General features: G+C 53.3%; 1 protein-coding gene across 1 annotated transcript in view; it reads left to right on the top strand.

Moving 5' to 3' along the window:
* Window positions 1-17,063, top strand: part of si:dkey-250k15.4 (uncharacterized) — a 139,600-nt gene extending 122,537 nt beyond the window's left edge. The window contains exon 4 of the mRNA XM_068018708.1: window positions 15,621-17,063. Within this exon, the coding sequence (XP_067874809.1) occupies window positions 15,621-17,063 (1,443 nt within the window). The remainder of the gene's footprint in view (window positions 1-15,620) is intronic.
* Window positions 17,064-20,203: the final 3,140 nt, after the last annotated feature.

Here is a 20,203-nt window from a genome sequence, read left to right as displayed (position 1 = left end):
GGGTGCTGTGTGGGACGGTGTGATATTGTACTGGGTCCGGGTGCTGTACGGGATGGTGTGATATTGTACTGGGACAGGGTGCTGTGTGGGACGGTGTGATGTTGTTCTGGTTCAGGGTGCTGTATGGGACGGTATGATATTGTACTGGACAGGGTGCTGTATGGGACGGTGTGATATTGTATTGGGACAGGGGGCTGTATGGGACGCTGTGATGTTGTTCTGGTTCAGGGTGCTGCATGGGATGGTGTGATATTGTACTGGGACAGGGTGCTGTATGAGGCGGTGTGATATTGTACTGGGACAGGGTGCTGTTTGGGGCGGTGTGATATTGTACTGGGACAGTGTGCTGTATGGGACGGTGTCATATTGTACTGGGACAGGGTGCTGTTTGGGACGGTGTGATATTGTACTGTATCAGGGTGCTGTATGGGACGGTATGATATTGTACTGGGACAGGGTGCTGTTTGGGGCGGTGTGATATTGTTCTGGGTCAGCGTGCTGTGTGGGACGGTGTGATATTGTACTGGGTCAGGTTGCTGTTTGGGGCGGTGTGATATTGTACTGGGTCAGGGTGCTGTATGGGACGGTGTGATATTGTACTGGGACAGGGTGCTGTGTGGGACGGTGTGATATTGTACTGGGACAGGGTGCTGTGTGGGACGGTGTGAAATTGTACTGGGTCAGGGTGCTCTATGGGGCGGTGTGATACTGTACTGGGACAGGGTGCTGTGTGGGACGGTGTAATATTGTACTGGGACAGGGTGCTGTGTGGGACGGTGTGATATTGTACTGGGACAGGGTGCTGTGTGGGACGGTGTGATATTGTACTGGGACAGGGTGCTGTATGGGCGGTGTGATATTGTACTGGTTCTGTGTGCTGTGTGGGATGTTGTGATATTGTACTGGGTCAGGGTGCTGTTTGGGACGGTATGATACTGTACTGGGACAGGGTGCTGCATGGGGTGGTGTGATATTGCACTGGGACAGGTTGCTGTGTGGGACCGTGTGATATTGTGCTGGGACTGGGTGCTGTATGGGACGATGTGAAATTGTCCTGAGTCAGGGTGCTGCATGGGACGGTGTGATATTGTACTGGTACAGGGTGCTGTGTGGGGCGGTGTGATATTGTACTGGGACAGGGTGCTGTGTGGGACAGTGTGATATTGTACTGGGTCAGGATGCTGTACGGGACGGTATGATATTGTACTGGGACAGGTTGCTATATGGGACGGTGTGATATTGTACTTGGACAGGTTGCTGTGTGGGACGGTGTGATATTGTACTGGGTCAGTGTGGTGTCTGGGACGGTGTGATATTGTACTGGGTCAGGGTGCTGTGTGGGACAGTGTGATATTGTACTGGGTCAGGGTGCTGTGTGGGACAGTGTGATATTGTACTGGGTGCTGTGTGGGACGGTGTGATATTGTACTGGGTCCGGGTGCTGTACGGGATGGTGTGATATTGTACTGGGACAGGGTGCTGTGTGGGACGGTGTGATGTTGTTCTGGTTCAGGGTGCTGTATGGGACGGTATGATATTGTACTGGACAGGGTGCTGTATGGGACGGTGTGATATTGTATTGGGACAGGGGGCTGTATGGGACGGTGTGATGTTGTTCTGGTTCAGGGTGCTGCATGGGATGGTGTGATATTGTACTGGGACATGGTGCTGTATGAGGCGGTGTGATATTGTACTGGGACAGGGTGCTGTTTGGGGCGGTGTGATATTGTACTGGGACAGTGTGCTGTATGGGACGGTGTCATATTGTACTGGGACAGGGTGCTGTTTGGGACGGTGTGATATTGTACTGTGTCAGGGTGCTGTATGGGATGGTATGATATTGTACTGGGACAGGGTGCTGTTTGGGGCGGTGTGATATTGTTCTGGGTCAGGGTGCTGTATGGGACGGTGTGATATTGTACTGTGTCAGGGTGCTGTATGGGACGGTATGATATTGTACTGGGACAGGGTGCTGTTTGGGGCTGTGTGATATTGTTCTGGGTCAGGGTTCTGTATGGGACGGTGTGATATTGTACTGAGTCACGGTGCAGTATGGGACGGTGTGATATTGTACTGTATCAGGGTGCTGTATGGGACGGTATGATATTGTACTGGGACAGGGTGCTGTTTGGGGCGGTGTGATATTGTTCTGGGTCAGCGTGCTGTGTGGGACGGTGTGATATTGTACTGTGTCAGGGTGCAGTATGGGACGGTGTGATATTGTCCTGGGTCAGGGTGCTGTATGGGACGGTGTGATATTGTACTGCGTCAGGGTGCTGTTTGGGGCGGTGTGATATTGTTCTGGGTCAGGGTGCTGTATGGGAAGGTGTGATATTGTACTGGGTCAGGTTGCTGTTTGGGGCGGTGTGATATTGTACTGGGTCAGGGTGCTGTATGGGACGGTGTGATATTGTTCTGGGTCAGGGTGCTGTATGGGACGGTATGATATTGTACTGGGTCAGGGTGCTGTATGGGACGGTGTGATATTGTTCTGGGTCAGGGTGCTGTATGGGACGGTATGATATTGTACTGGGTCAGGGTGCTGAATGGGACGGTGTGATATTGTACTGGGTCAGGGTGCTGTTTGGGGCGGTGTGATATTGTTCTGGGTCAGGGTGCTGTATGGGAAGGTGTGATATTGGACTGGGTCAGGTTGCTGTTTGGGGCGGTGTGATATTGTACTGGTTCAGGGTGCTGTATGGGACGGTGTGATATTGTTCTGGGTCAGGGTGCTGTATGGGACGGTGTGATATTGTACTGGGTCAGGGTGCTGTATGGGACGGTATGATATTGTTCTGGGACAGGGTGCTGTTTGGGGCGGTGTGATATTGTTCTGGGTCAGGGTGCTGTATGGGACGGTGTGATATTACACTGGGACAGGGTGCTGTTTGGGACAGTGTGATATTACACTGGGACAGGGTGGTGTATGGGACGGTGTGGTATAGCACTGGGACAGGGTGGTGTATGGGACAGTGTGATATTACACTGGGACAGGGTGGTGTATGGGACGGTGAGATATTGCACTGGGTCAGGGTGGTGTATGGGACGGTGTGATATTACACTGGGACAGGGTGCTGTATGGGACGGTGAGATATTGCACAGGAACAGGGTGGTGTATGGGACAGTGTGATATTGCACTGGGTCAGGGTGGTGTATGGGACGGTGTGATATTACACTGGGTCAGGGTGGTGCATGGGATGGAGTGATATTGCACTGGGTTAGGGTGCTGTATGGGACAGTGTGATATTGTACTGGGACAGGGTGCTGTATGGGATGGTGAGATATTGCACAGGAACAGGGTGCTGTGTCGGACGGTGTGATATTGTAATGTGTCAGGGTGCTCTTTGGGGCGATGTGATATTGTCCTGGGACAGGGTGCTGGATGGGACGGTGTGATATTGTCCTGGGACAGGGTGCTGTATGGGACGGTGTGATATTGTAATGGGTCAGGGTGCTGTGTGGGACGGTGTGATATTGTAATGGGTCAGGGTGCTCTTTGGGGCGATGTGATATTGTACTGGGACAGGGTGCTGTCTGGGACGGTGTGATATTGTACTGGGACATGGTGCTGTATGGGACGGTGAGATATTGCACAGGAACAGGGTGGTGTATGGGACAGTGTGATATTACACTGGGTCAGGGTGGTGTATGGGACAGTGTGATATTACACTGGGTCAGGGTGGTGTATGGGACAGTGTGATATTACACTGGATCAGGGTGGTGTATGGGACAGTGTGATATTACACTGGATCAGGGTGGTGTATGGGACGGTGAGATATTGCACAGGAACAGGGTGGTGCATGGGACAGTGTGATATTGCACTGGGTCAGGGTGGTGTATGGGACGGTGAGATATTGCACTGGGTCAGGGCGGTGTATGGGACGGTGTGATATTACACTGGGACAGGGTGCTGTGTGGGACGGTGTGATATTACACTGGGACAGGGTGCTGTATGGGACGGTGTGATATGGCACTGGGACAGGGTGGTGTGTGGGACAGTGTGATATTACACTGGGACAGGGTGGTGAATGGGACAGTGAGATATTGCACTGGGTCAGGGTGGTGTATGGGACGGAGTGATATTACACTGGGACAGGGTGGTGTATGGGACGGTGTGATATTGCACTGTGTCAGGGTGCTGTATGGGACAGTGTGATTTTACACTGGGACAGGGTGGTGTATGGGACAGTGTGATATTGCACTGGGTCAGGGTGCTGTATGGGACGGTGTGATTTTACACTGGGACAGGGTGGTGTATGGGACAGTGTGATATTACACTGGGACAGGGTGGTATATGGGACAGTGTGATATTGCACTGGGTCAGGGTGGTGTATGGGACGGTGTGATATTGCACTGGGTCAGGGTGCTGTTTGGGACGGTGTGATATTAGACTGGGACAGGGTGGTGTATGGTATGGTGTGATATTGCACAGTGATAGGGTGGTGTATGGGACAGTGTAATTTTGCACTGGGACAGGGTGGTGTCTGGGCCAGTGTTTTATTGCACTGGGAGAGGGTGCTGTATGGGAAAGTGTGATATTGTCCTGGGACTGGGTGCTGTGCGGGACAGTGTGATATTGTACTGGGAGAGGGTGCTGTTTGGGACAGTGTGATATTGTACTGGGAGTGGGTGCTGTGTGGGACAGTGTGATATTGTACTGGGTCAGGGTGCTGTATGGAATGGTGTGATATTGTACTGGCACTGGGTGCTGTTTGGGACGGTGTGATATTGCACTGGCTCAGGGTGCAGTCTGGGACAGTGTGATATTGTCCTGGGGCAGGGTGCTGTATGGGATGGTGTCATATTGTACTGGGTCAGGGTGCTGTATGGGATGGTGTGATATTGTACTGGGACAGGGTGCTGTGTGGGACAGTGTGATATTGTACTGGGACTGGGTGCTGTATGGGACAGTGTGATATTGTACTGGGACTGGGTGCTGTATGGGACGGTGTGATATTGTACTGGGACAGGGTGATGTATGGGACGGTGTGATATTGTACTCGGTCAGGCTGCTTATTTGGACGGTGTGATGTTGTACTGGGACAGGGTGCTGTATGGGATGGTGTGATATTGTACTGGGTCAGTGTGCTGTGTGGGAAGGTGTGATATCGTACTGGGACAGGGTGATATATGGGAAGGTGTGATATTGTACTGTGTCAGGGTGCTGTATGGGACGGTATGATATTGTACTGGGACAGGGTGCTGTTTGGGGCTGTGTGATATTGTTCTGGGTCAGGGTTCTGTATGGGACGGTGTGATATTGTACTGAGTCACGGTGCAGTATGGGACGGTGTGATATTGTACTGTATCAGGGTGCTGTATGGGACGGTATGATATTGTACTGGGACAGGGTGCTGTTTGGGGCGGTGTGATATTGTTCTGGGTCAGCGTGCTGTGTGGGACGGTGTGATATTGTACTGTGTCAGGGTGCAGTATGGGACGGTGTGATATTGTCCTGGGTCAGGGTGCTGTATGGGACGGTGTGATATTGTACTGCGTCAGGGTGCTGTTTGGGGCGGTGTGATATTGTTCTGGGTCAGGGTGCTGTATGGGAAGGTGTGATATTGTACTGGGTCAGGTTGCTGTTTGGGGCGGTGTGATATTGTTCTGGGTCAGGGTGCTGTATGGGACGGTGTGATATTGTTCTGGGTCAGGGTGCTGTATGGGACGGTATGATATTGTACTGGGTCAGGGTGCTGTATGGGACGGTGTGATATTGTTCTGGGTCAGGGTGCTGTATGGGACGGTATGATATTGTACTGGGTCAGGGTGCTGAATGGGACGGTGTGATATTGTACTGGGTCAGGGTGGTGTATGGGACGGAGTGATATTACACTGGGACAGGGTGGTGTATGGGACGGTGTGATATTGCACTGGGTCAGGGTGCTGTATGGGACAGTGTGATTTTACACTGGGACAGGGTGGTGTATGGGACAGTGTGATATTGCACTGGGTCAGGGTGCTGTATGGGACGGTGTGATTTTACACTGGGACAGGGTGGTGTATGGGACAGTGTGATATTACACTGGGACAGGGTGGTATATGGGACAGTGTGATATTGCACTGGGTCAGGGTGGTGTATGGGACGGTGTGATATTGCACTGGGTCAGGGTGCTGTTTGGGACGGTGTGATATTAGACTGGGACAGGGTGGTGTATGGTATGGTGTGATATTGCACAGTGATAGGGTGGTGTATTGGACAGTGTAATTTTGCACTGGGACAGGGTGGTGTCTGGGCCAGTGTTTTATTGCACTGGGAGAGGGTGCTGTATGGGAAAGTGTGATATTGTCCTGGGACTGGGTGCTGTGCGGGACAGTGTGATATTGTACTGGGAGAGGGTGCTGTTTGGGACAGTGTGATATTGTACTGGGAGAGGGTGCTGTGTGGGACAGTGTGATATTGTACTGGGTCAGGGTGCTGTATGGGATGTTGTGATATTGTACTGGCACTGGGTGCTGTTTGGGACGGTGTGATATTGCACTGGCTCAGGGTGCAGTCTGGGACAGTGTGATATTGTCCTGGGGCAGGGTGCTGTATGGGATGGTGTCATATTGTACTGGGTCAGGGTGCTGTATGGGATGGTGTGATATTGTACTGGGACAGGGTGCTGTGTGGGACAGTGTGATATTGTACTGGGACTGGGTGCTGTATGGGACGGTGTGATATTGTACTGGGACAGGGTGATGTATGGGACGGTGTGATATTGTACTGGGACTGGGTGCTGTATGGGACAGTGTGATATTGTACTGGGACTGGGTGCTGTATGGGACGGTGTGATATTGTACTGGGACAGGGTGATGTATGGGACGGTGTGATATTGTACTCGGTCAGGCTGCTTATTTGGACGGTGTGATGTTGTACTGGGACAGGGTGCTGTATGGGATAGTGTGATATTGTACTGGGTCAGTGTGCTGTGTGGGAAGGTGTGATATCGTACTGGGACAGGGTGATATATGGGAAGGTGTGATATTGTACTGGGACAGGGTGCTGTATGGGACGGTGTGATATTGTACTGGGTCAGTGTGCTGTGTGGGAAGGTGTGATATCGTACTGGGACAGGGTGTTGTATGGGACGGTGTGATATTGTACTGGGACAGGGTGCTGTGTGGGATGGTGTGATATTGTACTGGGTCAGGGTGCTGTATGGGATGGTGTGATATTGTACTGGGTCAGGGTGCTGTATGGGATTTGTGATATTGTACTGGGACAGGGTGCTGTCTGGGACGGTATGATATTGTACTGGGACAGGGTGCTGTATTGGACGGTGTGATGTTGTACTGGGACAGGGTGCTGTATGGGGCGGTGTGATATTGTACTGGCACAGGGTGCTTTTTTGGACGGTGTGATATTGTACTGGGGCAGGGTGCTGTGTGGGACGGTGTAATATTGCACTGGGACAGGGTGCTGTGTGGGATGGTGTGAAATTGTACTGGGACAGGGTGCTGTATGGGACGGTGTGATATTGTACTGGGACAGGATGCTGTGTGGGATGGTGTGAAATTGGACTGGGTCACGGTGCTGTGTGGGATGGTGTGAAATTGTACTGGGTCAGTGTGCTGTGTGGTATGGTGTGATATTGTACTGGGTCAGTGTGCTGTGTGGTATGGTGTGATATTGTACTGGATCAGGGTGCTGTGTGGGATGTTGTGAAATTGTACTGGGACAGGGTGCTGTGTGGGATGGTGTGAAATTTTACTGGGTCAAGGTGCTGTGTGGAATGGTGTGAAATTGTACTGGGTCAAGGTGCTGTGTGGGATGGTGTGAAATTGTACTGGGTCAGGGTGCTGTGTGGTATGGTGTGATATTGTACTGAATCAGGGTGCTCTGTGGGATGTTGTGAAATTGTACTGGGACAGGGTGCTGTGTGGGATGGTGTGAAATTGTACTGGGTCAGGGTGCTGTGTGGGATGGTGTGAAACTGTACTGGGACAGGTTGCTGTATGGGACAGTGTGATATTGTACTGGGACAGGGTGCTCTGTGGGACGGTGTGATATTGTACTGGGTCCGGGTGCTGTGTGGGGCGGTGTGATGTTGTACTGGGTCAGGGTGCTGTGTGGGGCGGTGTGATATTGTACTGGGTCCGGGTGCTGTATGGGACGGTGTGATATTGTACTGGGTCCGGGTGCTGTGTGGGGCGCTGTGATATTGTTTTGAGATAGGGTGCTGTGTCGGACGGTGTGATATTGTACTGGGACAGGGAGCTGTATGGGACGGTGCGATATTGTACTGGGACAGGGTGCTGTTTGGGACGGTATGATATTGTACTGGGACAGGGTGCTGTATGGGGCGGTGTGATATTGTACTAGGACAGGTTGCTGTGTGGGACGGTGTGATATTGTACTGGGTCAGTGTGGTGTATGGGACGGTGTGATATTGTACTGGGACATGGTGCTGCTTGGGACGGTGTGATATTGTACTGGGACATGGTGCTGTATGGGACTGTGTGATTTTGTACTGGGACAGGGTGCTGTATGGGCCGGTGTGATATTGTACTGGGTCAGTGTGGTGTATGGGACGGTGTGATATTTTACTGGGACACGGAGCTGTATGGGACGGTGTGATATTGTACTGGGACAGGGTGCTGTATGGGCCGGTGTGATATTGTACTGTGACAGGGTGCTGTGTGGGACGGTGTGATATTGTATTCGGACAGGGTGCTGTGTGGGACGGTGTGATATTGTACTGGGACAGGGTGCTGTGTGGGATGGTGTGAAATTATACTGGGGCAGGGTGCTGTGTGGGACGGTGTGATATTGTACTGGGACAGGGTGCTGTGTGGGACGGTGTGATATTGTACTGGGACAGGGTGCTGTGTGGGACGGTGTGATATTGTACTGGGACAGGGTGCTGTGTGGGATGGTCTGAAATTGTACTGGGTCAGGGTGCTCTATGGGGCGGTGTGATATTGTACTGGGACAGGGTGCTGTGTGGGACGGTGTAATATTGTACTGGGACAGGGTGCTGTGTGGGACGGTGTGATATTGTACTTTGACAGGGTGCTGGGTGGGACGGTGTGATATTGTACTGGGACAGGGTGCTGTCTGGGCGGTGTGATATTGTACTGGTTCTGTGTGCTGTGTGGGATGTTGTGATATTGTATGTGTCAGGGTGCTGTTTGGGACGGTATGATACTGTACTGGGACAGGGTGCTGCATGGGGTGGTGTGAAATTGTCCTGGGTCAGGGTGCTGTATGGGACGGTGTGATATTGTACTGGGACAGGGTGCTGTATGGGCCGGTGTGATATTGTACTGTGACAGGGTGCTGTGTGGGACGGTGTGATATTGTATTCGGACAGGGTGCTGTGTGGGACGGTGTGATATTGTACTGGGACAGGGTGCTGTGTGGGACCGTGTGATATTGTGCTGGGACTGGGTGCTGTATGGGACGGTGTGAAATTGTCCTGGGTCAGGGTGCTGTATGGGACGGTGTGATATTGTACTGGGACAGGGTGCTGTATGGGCCGGTGTGATATTGTACTGTGACAGGGTGCTGTGTGGGACGGTGTGATATTGTATTCGGACAGGGTGCTGTGTGGGACGGTGTGATATTGTACTGGGACAGGGTGCTGTGTGGGATGGTGTGAAATTATACTGGGGCAGGGTGCTGTGTGGGACGGTGTGATATTGTACTGGGACAGGGTGCTGTGTGGGACGGTGTGATATTGTACTGGGACAGGGTGCTGTGTGGGACGGTGTGATATTGTACTGGGTCAGGGTGCTGTTTGGGGCGGTGTGATATTGTTCTGGGTCAGGGTGCTGTATGGGACGGTGTGATATTGTACTGGGTCAGGGTGCTGTATGGGACGGTGTGATATTGTTCTAGGTCAGGGTGCTGTATGGGACGGTGTGATATTGTACTGGGACAGGGTGCTGTCTGGGACGGTATGATATTGTACTGGGACAGGGTGCTGTTTGGGGCGGTGTGATATTGCACTGGGACAGGGTGCTGTGTGGGACGGTGTGATATTGTACTGGGACAGGGTGCTGTATGGGACAGTGTGATATTGTACTGGGTCAGGGTGCTGTATGGGACGGTGTGATATTGTACTGTATCAGGGTGCTGTATGGGACGGTATGATATTGTACTGGGACAGGGTGCTGTTTGGGGCGGTGTGTTATTGTACTGTGTCAGGGTGCTGTATGGGACCGTGTGATATTTTTACTGGGAGAGAGTGCTGTATGGGACGGTGTGATATTGTTTTGGGACAGGTTGCTGTGTGGGACGGTGTGATATTGTACAGGGACTGGGTGCTGTTTTGGATGGTATGATATTGTACTGGGTCAGGGTGCTGTGTGGGATGGTGTGAAATTTTACTGGGTCAGGGTGCTGTTTGGGACGGTGTGAAATTGTACTGGGTCAGGGTGCTGTATGGGATGGTGTGATATTGCACTGGGACAGGTTGCTGTCTGGGATGGTGTGATATTGTGCTGGGACTGGGTGCTGTATGGGACGGTGTGAAATTGTACTGGGTCAGGGTGCTGTATGGGACGGTGTGATATTGTACTGGGACAGGGTGCTCCATGGGACGGTGTGATATTGTGCTGGGTAAGTGTGCTGTGTGGGACGGTGTGATACTGTACTGGGTCAGGGTGCTGTGTGGGATGGTGTGATATTGTACTGGGTCAGGGTGCTGTGTGGGACGGTGTGATATTGTACTGGGTCAGGCTGCTGTTTTGGATGGTGTGATATTGTACTGGGTCAGGGTGCTGTGTGGGACGGTGTGATATTGTACTGGGACAGGGTGCTGTATGGGACGGTGTGATATTGTCCTGGGTCAGGGTGCTGTGTGGGATGGTGTGATATTGCACTGGGACAGGGTGCTGCATGGGACGGTGAGATATTGTCCTGGGTCAGGGTGCTCCATGGGACGGTGTGATATTGTACTGGGACGGGGTGCTGTATGGGACGGTGTGATATTGTACTGGGACAAGGTGCTGTATGGGACGGTGTGATATTGTACTGGGTCAGGGTGCTGTATGGGACGGTGTGATATTGTACTGGGTCCGGGTGCTGTATGGGACGGTGTGATATTGTACTGGGACAGGGTGCTGTGTGGGATGGTGTGAAATTTTACTGGGTCAGGGTGCTGTTTGGGACGGTGTGAAATTGTACTGGGTCAGGGTGCTGTATGGGATGGTGTGATATTGCACTGGGACAGGTTGCTGTCTGGGATGGTGTGATATTGTGCTGGGACTGGGTGCTGTATGGGACGGTGTGAAATTGTACTGGGTCAGGGTGCTGTATGGGACGGTGTGATATTGTACTGGGACAGGGTGCTCCATGGGACGGTGTGATATTGTGCTGGGTAAGTGTGCTGTGTGGGACGGTGTGATACTGTACTGGGTCAGGGTGCTGTGTGGGATGGTGTGATATTGTACTGGGTCAGGGTGCTGTGTGGGACGGTGTGATATTGTACTGGGTCAGGCTGCTGTTTTGGATGGTGTGATATTGTACTGGGTCAGGGTGCTGTGTGGGACGGTGTGATATTGTACTGGGACAGGGTGCTGTATGGGACGGTGTGATATTGTCCTGGGTCAGGGTGCTGTGTGGGATGGTGTGATATTGCACTGGGACAGGGTGCTGCATGGGACGGTGAGATATTGTCCTGGGTCAGGGTGCTCCATGGGACGGTGTGATATTGTACTGGGACGGGGTGCTGTATGGGACGGTGTGATATTGTACTGGGACAAGGTGCTGTATGGGACGGTGTGATATTGTACTGGGTCAGGGTGCTGTATGGGACGGTGTGATATTGTACTGGGTCCGGGTGCTGTATGGGACGGTGTGATATTGTACTGGGACAGGGTGCTGTATGGGACGGTGTGATATTGTACTGGGACAAGGTGCTGTATGGGACGGTGTGATATTGTACTGGGTCAGGGTGCTATATGGGACGGTGTGATATTGTACTGGGACAGGGTGCTGTATGGGACGGTGTGATATTGTACTGGGTCAGGGTGCTGTATGGGACTGTGTGATATTGTACTGGGTCAGGGTGCTATATGGGACGGTGTGATATTGTACTGGGACATGGTGCTGTATGGGACGGTGTGATATTGTACTGGGTCAGGGTGCTATATGGGACGGTGTGATATTGTTCTGGGGCAGTGTGCTGTATGGGACGGTGTGATATTGTACTTGGTCAGGGTGCTGTTTGGGGCGGTGTGATATTGTTCTGGGGCAGTGTGCTGTATGGGACGGTGTGATATTGTACTGGGTCAGGGTGCTGTTTGGGGCGGTGTGATATTGTTCTGGGTCAGGGTGCTGTATGGGACGGTGTGATATTGTACTGGGTCAGGGTGCTGTATGGGACGGTGTGATATTGTACTGGGTCAGGGTGCTGTATGGGACGGTGTGATATTGTTCTGGGTCAGGGTGCTGTATGGGACGGTATGATATTGTACTGGGACAGGGTGCTGTTTGGGGCGGTGTGATATTGCACTGGGACAGGGTGCTGTGTGGGACGGTGTGATATTGTACTGGGACAGGGTGCTGTATGGGACGGTGTGATATTGTTCTGGGTCAGGGTGCTGTATGGGATGGTGTGATATTGTACTGTATCAGGGTGCTGTATGGGACGGTATGATATTGTACTGGGACAGGGTGCTGTTTGGGGCGGTGTGATATTGTTCTGGGGCAGTGTGCTGTATGGGACGGTGTGCTATTGTACTGGGTCAGGGTGCTGTTTGGGGCGGTGTGATATTGTACTGGGTCAGGGTGCTGTATGGGACGGTGTGATATTGTACTGGGTCTGGGTGCTGTTTGGGGCGGTGTGATATTGTACTGGGTCAGGGTGCTTTTTGGGGCGGTGTGATATTGTCCTGGGACAGGGTGCTGTTTGGGGTGGTGTGATATTGTTCTGGGTCAGGGTGCTGTTTGGGGCGGTGTGATATTGTACTGAGTCAGGGTGCTGTTTGGGGCGGTGTGATATTGCACTGGGACAGGGTGCTGTGTGGGACGGTGTGATATTGTACTGGGACAGGGCGCTGTATGGGATGGTGTGATATTGTACTGGGACAGGGTGCTGTTTGGGGCGGTGTGATATTGTTCTGGGTCAGGGTGCTGTATGGGACGGTGTGATATTGTACTGGGAGAGGGTGCTGTATGGGACGGTGTGATATTGTTTTGGGACAGGTTGCTGTGTGGGACGGTGTGATATTGTACAGGGACTGGGTGCTGTATGGGACGGTGTGATATTGTACAGGGACTGGGTGCTGTATGGGACGGTGTGATATTGTACTGGGAGAGGGTGCTTTATGGGACGGTGTGATATTGTACTGGGACAGGTTGCTGTGTGGGACGGTGTGATATTGTGCAGGGACAGGTTTCTGTATGGGACAGTGTGAAATTGTCCTGCTTCAGGGTGTTGTATGGGACGGTGTGATATTGTACTGGGACAGGTTGCTATTTGGGATGGTGTGATATTGTACTGGGTCTGGGTGCTGTTTGGGGCCGTGGGCTATTGTACTGGGACAGGGTGTTGTATGGGACGGTGTGAAATTGTACTGGGACAGGGTGCTGTCTGAGATGGTGTGATATTGTACTGGGACAGTGTGCTGTTTTGGATGGTATGATATTGTACTGGGTCAGGGTGCTGTGTGGCATGGTGTGAAATATTACTGGGTCAGGGTGCTGTTTGGGACGGTGTGATATTGCACTGGGACAGGTTGCTGTGTGGGATGGTGTGATATTGTGCTGGGACTGGGTGCTGTCTGGGACGGTGTGAAATTGTACTGGGTCAGGGTGCTGTATGGGACGGTGTGATATTGTACTGGGACAGGGTGCTCCATGGGACGGTGTGATATTGTGCTGGGTAAGTGTGCTGTGTGGGCCGGTGTGATACTGTACTGGGTCAGGGTGCTGTGTGGGATGGTGTGATATTGTACTGGGTCAGGCTGCTGTTTTGGATGGTGTGATATTGTACTGGGTCAGGGTGCTGTGTGGGACGGTGTGATATTGTACTGGGACAGGGTGCTGTATGGGACGGTGTGAAATTGTACTGGGTCAGGGTGCTGTATGGGACGGTGTGATATTGTACTGGGACAGGGTGCTCCATGGGATGGTGTGATATTGTGCTGGGTAAGTGTGCTGTGTGGGACGGTGTGATACTGTCCTGGGTCAGGGTGCTGTGTGGGATGGTGTGATATTGTACTGGGTCAGGGTGCTGTGTGGGACGGTGTGATATTGTACTGGGTCAGGCTGCTGTTTTGGATGGTGTGATATTGTACTTGGTCAGGGTGCTGTGTGGGACGGTGTGATATTGTACTGGCACAGGGTGCTGTATGGGACGTATGATATTGTCCTGGGTCAGGGTGCTGTGTGGGATGGTGTGATATTGCACTGGGACAGGGTGCTGTATGGGACGGTGAGATATTGTCCTGGGTCAGGGTGCTCCATGGGACGGTGTGATATTGTACTGGGACAGGGTGCTGTATGGGACGGTGTGATATTGTACTGGGACAGGGTGCTGTATGGGACGGTGTGATATTGTACTGGGTCAGGGTGCTGTATGGGACGGTGTGATATTGTACTGGGTCAGGGTGCTGTATGGGACGGTGTGATATTGTACTGGGTCAGGGTGCTATATGGGACGGTGTGATATTGTACTGGGACAGGGTGCTGTATGGGACAGTGTGATATTGTACTGGGTCTGGGTGCTATATGGGACGGTGTGATATTGCACTGGGACAGGGTGCTGTATGGGACGGTGTGATATTGTACTGGGTCAGGGTGCTGTATGGGACGGTGTGATATTGCACTGGGACAGGGTGCTGTATGGGACGGTGTGATATTGCACTGGGACAGGGTGCTGTATGGGATGGTGTGATATTGCACTGGGACAGGGTGCTGTATTGGACGGTGTGATATTCTACTGGGTCAGTGTGCTGTATGGGACGGTGTGATATTGTACTGGGACAGGGTGCTGTATGGGACGGTGTGATATTGTACTGGGACAGGGTGCTGTATGGGACGGTGTGATATTGTACTGGGTCAGGGTGCTGTATGGGACGGTGTGATATTGCACTGGGACAGGGTGCTGTATGGGACGGTGTGATATTGCACTGGGACAGGGTGCTGTATGGGACGGTGTGATATTGCACTGGGACAGGGTGTTGTATGGGACGGTGTGATATTGCACTGGGACAGGGTGCTGTGTGGGACGGTGTGATATTGTACTGGGTCAGGGTGCTGTATGGGATGGTGTGATATTGCACTGGGACAGGGTGCTGTATGGGACGGTGTGATATTGTACTGGGACAGGTTGCTGTATGGGACGGTGTGATATTGTACTGGGACAGTGTGCTGTATGGGACGGTGTGATATTGTACTGGGACACGGTGCTGTATGGGACGGTGTGATATTGTACTGGGTCAGGGTGCTGTCTGGGACGGTGTGAAATTGCACTGGGACAGGGTGCTGTATGGGACGGTGTGATATTTCACTGGGACAGGGTGCTGTGTGGGACGGTGTGATATTGTACTGGGACAGGATGCTGTGTGGGACAGTGTGATATTGCACTGGGACAGGGTGTTGCGTGGGATCGAGTGCTTTCAATTATCTGCTATTTGTTTGAAATTCTGTTGGTCAGTCACACATTGCTTTGTTTTATAACCAGGCGAATCGACTTACGTACAGAAAGCAGGATACCAATGGTTTTGCTGGACTCAGGATATCAGCAGATGTCCCAGGCAGTCCAGGGCTACCAGAAATCTGGCCGCAGGAAGTTACCGAGAGGACTGTTTTGTTTCATGGATTGCACGATGGTGCCTGTGCAGTGACTACAAAGCACCAAGCTGAGCAGGACCCTTCATTCAAACATCCCAGACATCAGCGATCGTGGCTGTGGAAAAATTCAAGCCATTTAGAAACAGCGGAAGTCTCTGCAAGCATTTTTAAAAGTCCCACTGTTGGAAAGAGTCCATTAGGGACTGAGTGGGCTCTCAGAACAGAACCAGTGAAGGTGCTGAATCAGGACATGAATGAGTCTAAACTTCGAGTTCCAGCATCGCAAAAGCGCATGTTTTCAAACGCTGCTTCTCCTCAGTTTTGCAGCCAGATGCACAAGAGCAGCAACTCGCTGGCAAAAATTTGGGAGGCCTACCAAGACTCTCCCGGTGTGCCTCACTGGGAGACCCTTTCCGGGGAAGTGCAGAGCCCAGCAGGCTGGAATCCGGGGAAGGAATGGAGAAACAGGGGAGAACCCTTGGAGGACATTTATCATGTCTCGCACCACAAGTTGAGCCACCTTGGTATGGACTTCTGGGGAAGACTAACGGCTGCAGACGGCTGTGGGAGAAAGTGGGAGCGTCTGGATGCTCTTCCTGAGGGAGGGGATGTGGGTGGAAAGCCCGATGACAGACAGAATCATTCCAAACGCCCAGCAGAAACTCGGGATATATCATTTGAAGGCACAAAGATGGTTTTGGAGCGAACGCCCAAAGGGTACCATGTAGTGCAGCATCCTCTAAACCCTCATCTTTGTTCTTCACTTCAAGAAGAGGTTAGTGGCTGTCCAGGGCAATATGATAGACTGTACCGTCCGGTCGAACTGCACAGTCTCAGCATTTCTCCATCGCATTTCGCATACCAAGAGGCCGCAGGTCGATGGGGCAGATTCCACCCAAGAGATTTGGACAGGAAATGCATTCCACTGCACAGCAGTGATGCGCACAAAGAAAATTCTGGCATTCTTTGCACTCAGCCAGAAGAGTCACTGGTCTCTGAGAAAGCAGCCCAGGGCCACAAGGCTGTGATCGATAAGTGGCCCTGCTCTCTTTTGGATGCTGCATGTATGTCGGCAAAAGGCAACCGTAAGCTGGGTGAGAAATCCTTCAATTCTTATTTGAACTGGAACGGCACTGAAGCGCACCTGCCACTTTCATTCGATTACCCTCAACCGAAAGCTTGCCCACTCCCGCTTTCATTCTATTACCCGCCGTCTGACGCCGTAGAGTGGAACGATTCACCGTTGCCCAGCTGGTGTGGTGTTCCTCAGAGAAGCACGTGGGAAAGTACGAGTCCGGAGCCGTGGGTTTTCCCCAGGATGAAACTTTACTGATGGGAGGGGCGAGCTGAAGCTCACCGGGTTCAGCGTCAGCCGCGTCTGTCCATCGTCCTGTCCAGGCCAGGCGACAGACCCCCAACCCTCATCTTTGGAAAGTGAATTAGGAACTGGAAGGGGCAAGAGAGAGAAAATCCTCGGGCAATCCACTATCAGGGGAAAGAGGAAGCACTTTGAAGCCAGATGGGAGGACGCGATCAAGCTCCCAATCTCAATGCTGCGGAAAGGAATTTAATGACGGCAGGTCACCAGCAGGGAACGCCTGCTCGAAATGAGGTCTCTCACCAGGGCAAGGCAGATTGAAGTGGGTACCTCCTCTCTGATCGCAGGAAATGCTTCCAGCCCTGGGTGCTGCTGAATATTGAGTCAGGGGACAGCACTTGCTCGTCCCATCTATTGGAGCCCCCCATTGCCCCTTCCCTGTAGCAGACACCAGCTGACTGGCACATCTTCCATTCAGTCCAGGGTGTGAGGCAAGGTGCAACTTCTGTCATCTCCAGATGTAGATCCAGCAGAGATTTGAATGCAATGTCATATCCTGTCCTGTTTAAATGTTGTTGCCCCCAGCCGCCCCCCGCAACACCCCCCCACTTTCTTTTTGTTGGTTGTGGGTCTCCCTCTGCTGTGTGCATTACCCTTGACTGACAGGGGAACTGTTTTGGGATATCTCTACTCTATGCACTGTCCCTGGCAGATGTCGGAGATGCTCTGGGGTCTCTCTCTGGGCACTGTCCCAGGCAGATGTCGGAGGTGCTCTGGGGTCTCTCTCTGTGCACTGTCCCTGGCAGATGTTGGAGATGCTCTGGGGTCTCTCTCTGTGCACTGTCCCAGGCAGATGTCGGTGATGCTCTGGGGTCTCTCTCTGCTCTGTCCCAGGCAGATGTCGGAGGTGCTCTGGGGTCTCTCTCTGTGCACTGTCCCTGGCAGATGTTGGAGATGCTCTGGGGTCTCTCTCTGTGCACTGTCCCAGGCAGATGTCGGAGGTGCTCTGGGGTCTCTCTCTTCTCTGGGCACTGTCCCTGGCAGATGTCGGAGATGCTCTGGGGTCTCTATGCACTGCCCCTGGCTGATGTCGGAGATGCTCTGGGGTCTCTCTCTGTGCACTGTCCCAGGCAGATGTCGGAGGTGCTCTGGGGTCTCTCTCTTCTCTGGGCACTGTCCCTGGCAGATGTCGGAGATGCTCTGGGCACTGTCCCTGGCAGATGTCGGAAATGCTCTGGGGTCTCTATGCACTGCCCCTGGCTGATGTCGGAGATGCTCTGGGGTCTCTCTCTGTGCACTGTCCCAGGCAGATGTCGGAGGTGCTCTGGGGTCTCTCTCTTCTCTGGGCACTGTCCCTGGCAGATGTCGGAGATGCTCTGGGGTCTCTATGCACTGCCCCTGGCTGATGTCGGAGATGCTCTGGGGTCTCTCTCTGTGCACTGCCCCTGGCTGATGTCGGAGATGCTCTGGGGTCTCTCTCTGCACTGCCCCTGGCAGATGTTGGAGATGCTCTGGGGTCTCTCTCTGTGCACTGTCCCTGGCTGATGTCGGAGGTGCTCTGGGGTCTCTCCCTGCTCTGGGCACTGCCCCTGGCTGATGTCGGAGATGCTCTGGGGTCTCTCTCTGTGCACTGTCCCTGGCTGATGTCGGAGGTGCTCTGGGGTCTCTCTCTGCTCTGGGCACTGCCCCTGGCTGATGTCGGAGATGCTCTGGGGTCTCTCTCTGTGCACTGTCCCTGGCTGATGTCGGAGGTGCTCTGAGGTCTCTCGCTGTGCACTGCCCCTGGCTGATGTCGGAGATGCTCTGGGTTCTCTCTCTGTGCACTGTCCCTACCTGATGTCGGAGATGCTCTGGGGTCTCTCTCTCTGTGCACTGTCCCTGGCTGATGTCGGAGGTGCTCTGGGGTCTCTCTCTGTGCACTGCCCCTGGCAGATGTTGGAGATGCTCTGGGGTCTCTCTCTCTGTGCACTGTCCCTGGCTGATGTCGGAGGTGCTCTGGGGTCTCTCTCTGCTCTGGGCACTGCCCCTGGCTGATGTCGGAGATGCTCTGGGGTCTCTCTCTCTGTGCACTGTCCCTGGCTGATGTAGGAGGTGCTCTGGGGTCTCTCCCTGTGCACTGCCCCTGGCTGATGTCGGAAATGCTCTGGGGTCTCTCTCTGTGCACTGTCCCTACCTGATGTCGGAGATGCTCTGGCGTCTCTCTCTCTGTGCACTGTCCCTGGCTGATGTCGGAGGTGCTCTGGGGTCTCTCTCTGTGCACTGCCCCTGGCAGATGTTGGAGATGCTCTGGGGTCTCTCTCTGTGCACTGCCCCTGGCAGATGTCGGAGGTGCTCTGGGGTCTCTCTCTGTGCTCTGTCCCAGGCAGATGTCGGAGGTGCTCTGGGGTCTCTCTCTGTGCACTGTCCCTGGCAGATGTTGGAGATGCTCTGGGGTCTCTCTCTGTGCACTGTCCCTGGCTGATGTCGGAGGTGCTCTGGGGTCTCTCTCTGCTCTGGGCACTGCCCCTGGCTGATGTCGGAGATGCTCTGGGGTCTCTCTCTGTGCACTGTCCCTGGCTGATGTCGGAGGTGCTCTGGGGTCTCTCTCTGCTCTGGGCACTGCTCCTGGCTGATGTCGGAGATGCTCTGGGGTCTCTCTCTGTGCACTGTCCCTGGCAGATGTCGGAGATGCTCTGGGGTCTCTCTCTCTGCACTGTCCCTGGCTGATGTCGGAGGTGCTCTGGGGTCTCTCCCTGTGCACTGCCCCTGGCTGATGTCGGAGATGCTCTGGGGTCTCTCTCTGTGCACTTTCCCTACCTGATGTCGGAGATGCTCTGGGGTCTCTCTCTCTGTGCACTGTCCCTGGCTGATGTCGGAGGTGCTCTGGGGTCTCTCTCTGTGCACTGCCCTGGCAGATGTTGGAGATGCTCTGGGGTCTCTCTCTGTGCACTGCCCCTGGCAGATGTCGGAGATGCTCTGGGGTCTCTCTCTGTGCACTGCCCCTGGCAGATGTCCGAGGTGCTCTGGGGTCTCTCTCTGTGCACTGTCCCTGGCAGATGTTGGAGATGCTCTGGGGTCTCTCTCTGCTCTGTGCACTGTCCCTGGCAGATGTCGGGGATGCTCTGGGGTCTCTCTCTGTGCACTGTCCCTGGCTGATGTCGGAGATGCTCTGGGGT

The sequence above is a fragment of the Heterodontus francisci genome, chromosome 39 (genome assembly GCF_036365525.1).
Source record: "Heterodontus francisci isolate sHetFra1 chromosome 39, sHetFra1.hap1, whole genome shotgun sequence".
Lineage (NCBI taxonomy): Eukaryota > Metazoa > Chordata > Chondrichthyes > Heterodontiformes > Heterodontidae > Heterodontus > Heterodontus francisci.
This window is presented reverse-complemented; position numbering and strand designations above follow the sequence as displayed.